At 38.3% G+C, this 5,201-nt stretch overlaps 1 protein-coding gene across 1 annotated transcript; it reads left to right on the forward strand.

Moving 5' to 3' along the window:
- The first annotated feature begins 3,976 nt into the window (after nt 1–3,976).
- On the forward strand, nt 3,977–4,648 carry LOC125804815 (hepatic lectin-like). The gene has a single exon (XM_049484405.1). It carries the CDS (start codon nt 3,977–3,979, stop codon nt 4,559–4,561), a length of 585 nt encoding a protein of 194 aa, XP_049340362.1. The 3' UTR covers nt 4,562–4,648.
- The last annotated feature ends 553 nt before the right edge of the window (nt 4,649–5,201 follow it).

Consider the following 5,201-nt stretch of genomic DNA (forward strand, 5'->3'; position numbering starts at 1 on the left):
ATGTTCAGGTCGGAGTATTCAGGCCTTGTGGAGATTACTTTAATGCTGCCATTGCTGTGGAGTGACACACTGCACCAACTGCTGGTAGAGTGATGATCTGGGAATCCATTGCATTCATATAGGATGTGGAAGTCGGATACCCCTAGTAGTGATACGAGGGACACTATCAGCTTAGCTTTATGTACAGATCATCCTGCATCCACAAGTGTTGCCTCTGATTGTAGAGCTTTCACCTTCCATAGGTGCTCATATAAACTCATATAAAAATATTTGTGCCATTCCAACTTCTTGGGGTGCTTATTCATTTATTTTTATTAACTGTCATTGACTACAGCAGATAGTAAGGACAGCTGAGAAGATAATCTGCATCTCTCACCCCTCCATCATCAAGATTTAAACCACATGCTGCATCCGCAAAGCCACCAGCATTGTGGACGACCCCACCCATCCCTCACATGGACTCTTTGCTTTGATGCTGTCCGGCAGAAGATACTGGAGCATCTGAGCCTCCACTACAAGACTCTGCAACAGCTTCATCCACCAGGCAGTCAGACTCCTCAACACACAGAGCCTCCACTACAAGACTCTGCAGCAGCTTTTTCCACCAGGCAGTCAGACTCCTCAACACACAGAGCCTCCACTACCAGACTCTGCAACAGCTTCTTCCACCAGGCAGTCAGACTCCTCAATACACACAGCCTCCACTACCAGACTCTGCAACAGCTTCTTCCACCAGGCAGTCAGAATCCTCCACACACACAGCCTCCACTACCAGACTGTGCAACAGCTTCTTCCACCAGGCAGTCAGACTCCTCAACACACAAAGACAGAGCTGAACCCCACCACCACTACCCATCACTACTCATCCTACACACTCACAATAGCTGCATTTGAACCTCCTCAGCCAGTAACTGCTGTGATTGTGTATGTTCTAGAAGTTACAGTATGTTACATATCTCTGCAACTTATTCTCACTATACACATTTTATTTTACCGTATCAGTACTGCACTGTCTTGTCTGTTAAACTGTCTTGTCTGTTGTATTTATTGTACTGTTATAGCTTTATGTCTATCGTCACATTTTGCACTTTATGTTGTACATTGTATTGTTGTTCCATGTTTCACCATGGTTCCAGAGGAACATTGTTTCGTTACACTGTGTACCTGTACTCAGATGTGATGACAATATAAGCCCCTTGACCTGACTTGACTGTATCACAACCTTTGTTCAATAACGTTATGTTCAACCATGTGGTCAACATGTACTGCATATCAAACATCCTAAACAATTATCAGGCCTCTTTCTCACCAACTGCTTTATTTAGACTTTGGCTTTACAGTTTCCATTAATTCACACATGTGGAAATGAGCAGTCAACCCCAAACATACGTTCCCACACGCCAAGATAATCATGACCTATGAGCAAGAGTTGCACAAGCATGAGTCATGTGTGCTTGCATAATTCATTTCTAAGAATGCGTGATCTTTGGGAAAATTAGGCTAATAAAAGCTTTGAGTGGCACTTCAATCACAAGCAGGCAAACACACATCATTTCTGTATGAATGATTAAAACCGCAGCATTAAAACTTCATATATTATTGGCTACTGTAATTATCAGATTATTCAGCATACTTCAGTTTCTTAGATTTCAGCTTAGGGCTCAGATTTCTTAGTGCATTTTTTCTCCTAACCAGAGCATTCTGGGATTTCTCAGTCTGTGCATGCATGAAAACAGGCCATGGTAGATTAAATAAGTGAGCAGCAAGATGCCATTCAAACATGTTTTATGAGGTAGAGCCACCTGGAATCAGAGGCATGCAGACATAGACATCAGGCCTCTGCCCTTTATCAACCAAAGTGCCCTTTTTTTAAATAAATTATTATTATTATTATTATTAAGATTTTACTGAGGCCAGTTTGAAATGATCTTTTGAAAACCTGAGCGATTAAAAACAAGTGCCTGGGGGGGAGCAGTAAAATTAAGTGGGCATGTTGATTTTCATGTTAAAGCCAGAAATATATTCAGGGCTTGATTTGTACATGAATGATGACAGTAAAGCTATTGATACTGTCTTAAATTGCATGAGGTAATATAGTTAATATTGTATATTTATTTTATCAGTTGGTGGTGTGACATTTTTCCATTGAAAACTCACGTTTAGAGAATGTTACAAATAAGTCAAATTTCATTCAACATATGCGTGTATTTTTTTTATAATGAAGTGTTCCACGTGCGCTAAAAAGTGCCCTTTTTCTCCTCCTGAGCACTTGCCCCCCGAAATGTCTGTGCACGCCACTGCCTGGAATGGCTTTCAGTTAACAGCTGTGGCTTGTCAAGAGTTAATTACTTGAATCAATTTTCAATAAAATGCAGTCTGCTAAAAAAACATCAACAATGTTATGATGAAACTGGCTCTCATCAGGAGAGCCCCAGGAAAGGAAGATAAAGAGTTATTTCTGTTGAGTTACCAGCCTCAGAACCTGCAAGTTAACAGCACCCCAGATAAGAGTCACCTAAATGCTTCACAGAGTATTTTGTTTGGCTTGTTTAACACTGTTAAGTTTCCTTCATGATTCTTTTTTATGTGATCCTTCATAGTCTGGATGACTTTCGCGTTAATTTATAATGTTGAATGAGAAGATGAGTCCAAACATTTGACTGGTAGTGTAGCTAGCAGAGCAGTACCACAGAATAGCGGCATGGAGCCAACAAACACCAAGTTAAAGTTTATTAATACTAGCCTTTTATGTTACTTCACATGCTTGATATCAGTTACTACATCTTTACAGACCGCACCTTTAACTAGCATATGTCTGCTAAGCTAACAGACTTTTTGCTTTTCTCTGCAGCTACAATACATTTCATGCACTACATATCATCTAACCTGCTGTAGCTTCCTGTGTTTATATGCAGTTATGGACATAAGATATAAAAATTCTGTCTGTATGATAATGAAAAAAAATATAAAAAAATAATAAAACATACAATTAAAGTTAGGAATAATGAAAAAATGTGATTCAGAGGAGAAGTATACAGCTCTGGGAAAAAAAAATAAGAGACCACTTAATAATGATGAGTTTCTTTGATGTTACCAAATTGAAAACCTCTGGAATATAATCAAGAGGAAGATGGATGATCACAAGCCAAGTTTTGCACCAGTAGTGGCAAAAAGTTATCCAAAAGCAGTGTGTAAGACTGCTGGAGGAGAACATGCCAAGATGCATGAAAACTGTGGGTTATATAAAACCAGGGTTATTCCACCAAATATTAATTTCTGAACTCTTAAAACTTTATGAATATGAACTTGCATTTTTGCATTATTTAAGGTCTGAAAGCTCTGCATCTTTTTTGTTATTTCAGCCATTTTTAATTTTCTGCAAATATATGCAATAAATGACAATATTTTCATATGAAATTTGGGAGAAAGTTTGTACATAGTTTATTGATTAAAACAACAGTGTTCATTTTACTCAAACATAAACCTATAAATAGCAAAATCAGAGAAACTGATCCAGAAACTGAAGTGGCCTCTTAATTTGTTCGACCATGATGCTTTGCTGATCTACAGTTACCTTTCACAGTATGCCTTTTTTACAGTAATAATACATTCATTACACAGTAAAAATTCTGTGGAAACTACAGGAATTTGTCAAAGCATGTAGACAACGTAAGCGGAATATTAATTAATTAATGAGACCGGAAGCTTCTGGTCATCAGTCTGGGCTGAATTATCTACTGTAGCCTACGCAAGTCCATTACACCATTACACTACCTGTGAAAAACCCCACAGGATGTTTGGTGACCACATGTGAGGACTTCCTCATTTGGGTTTATTGTGCAACACTTATATTAAAGCCATTCATACAGAAACTAAAGACTTTACTACGACAGATACTGCACATACACTGCAGGTTCTCTATCTATCTATCTCTCAGAGCCTCTGTTCTACTGACTCAATGGATATTTACGAAGACATGACGGCCGGCCGATCTTCCCAGTTCAGGAATTTCGGAGGAATCATCCAGACCAATAGGTCCACTCCAGCAAATCCAAAAAATCCTAAAAAACGCAGCAGAACTCAACGGACATGGATCTACAGGGCAGCAGTGGGGGGTTTGGTGCTGCTTTGTCTTCTCCAGCTGATCCTCATCATCACCTTACGCTCAGCTTCTTCCACCAGGCCTACAAACACCCTTTCCAACCTGGAGCAGGTTCTGGAGCACGGCTGGTCCTACTTCAACTACAGCCTTTACCAGCTGTCCAACAAGACGCTACCCTGGAGTGAGGCCAGAGAGCAGTGCAGGAGCAAGCGAGCTGAGCTGGTGATCATCAACACCAAAGAAGAGCAGGACTTCATCCAGAGCATCACGCGTAACCAGTACATCTGGGTGGGTTTGACCAGTGACTGGAAATGGGTGGATGGAACTCCTGAGACTGGAACCATTTGGGATGGAAGATCACTAAAAAGTGAGTGTGTGTTGTTTGGTAAAAGCCTGTATAACACACTCTGCAGTGATAAACGTTCTTGGATTTGTGAGAAACTAGTTTATCGTCGATAAACTCTGAGATTAGTTTGGATCGGAAAAAACGCCACAGAGTTAAACAAGAATTACACAATGCGATGTTTATGTTTATGCCATGCATTTATAGATTATAGTTGTGATCCTATTATGTTATAATATATAATTTGACTGTATTTGTCTGTTTTGCAATTGGTTGAAACCTTTATTGCCCTCAAAATAAAAAAAAAAATAAAAAAAAGCAACATATTTTTTATTTGTCATTTTGTTCATTAATGAAACCAAATTAATATATTAAGGAAAAAAAATACTAAAATTGAGTAAAAATAGGACTTTTTAAAAAACACTTGACAGATTGAAAGTTCTAAAAAAAAAAAAAAACATTTTCTTTTAATTTTCTCACAAATGTTTTTTTTTTTTTTTTTTGGGGGGGGGGGGGGGGGGGGGGGAATTCACCTCTACCAAACATTTGGCTTGTGGTAAAATCAAAAACAAACAAACAAACAAAAAGTTAAAATAATAAATGTGCATTGCTTTTTTTCATAAAATGCCAACCAAATGTGAAAAAATATATATCTAGCTGGCAATTGAAGTTCAAGTTTGATTGTTTGTTGAATTTTGAATGTTCTCAAGTGCTATTTTATTCATCATTAAAATATAAAGAATTATTAATTCAAAG

This window comes from Astyanax mexicanus, chromosome 10, assembly GCF_023375975.1.
Source record: "Astyanax mexicanus isolate ESR-SI-001 chromosome 10, AstMex3_surface, whole genome shotgun sequence".
NCBI lineage: Eukaryota > Metazoa > Chordata > Actinopteri > Characiformes > Acestrorhamphidae > Astyanax > Astyanax mexicanus.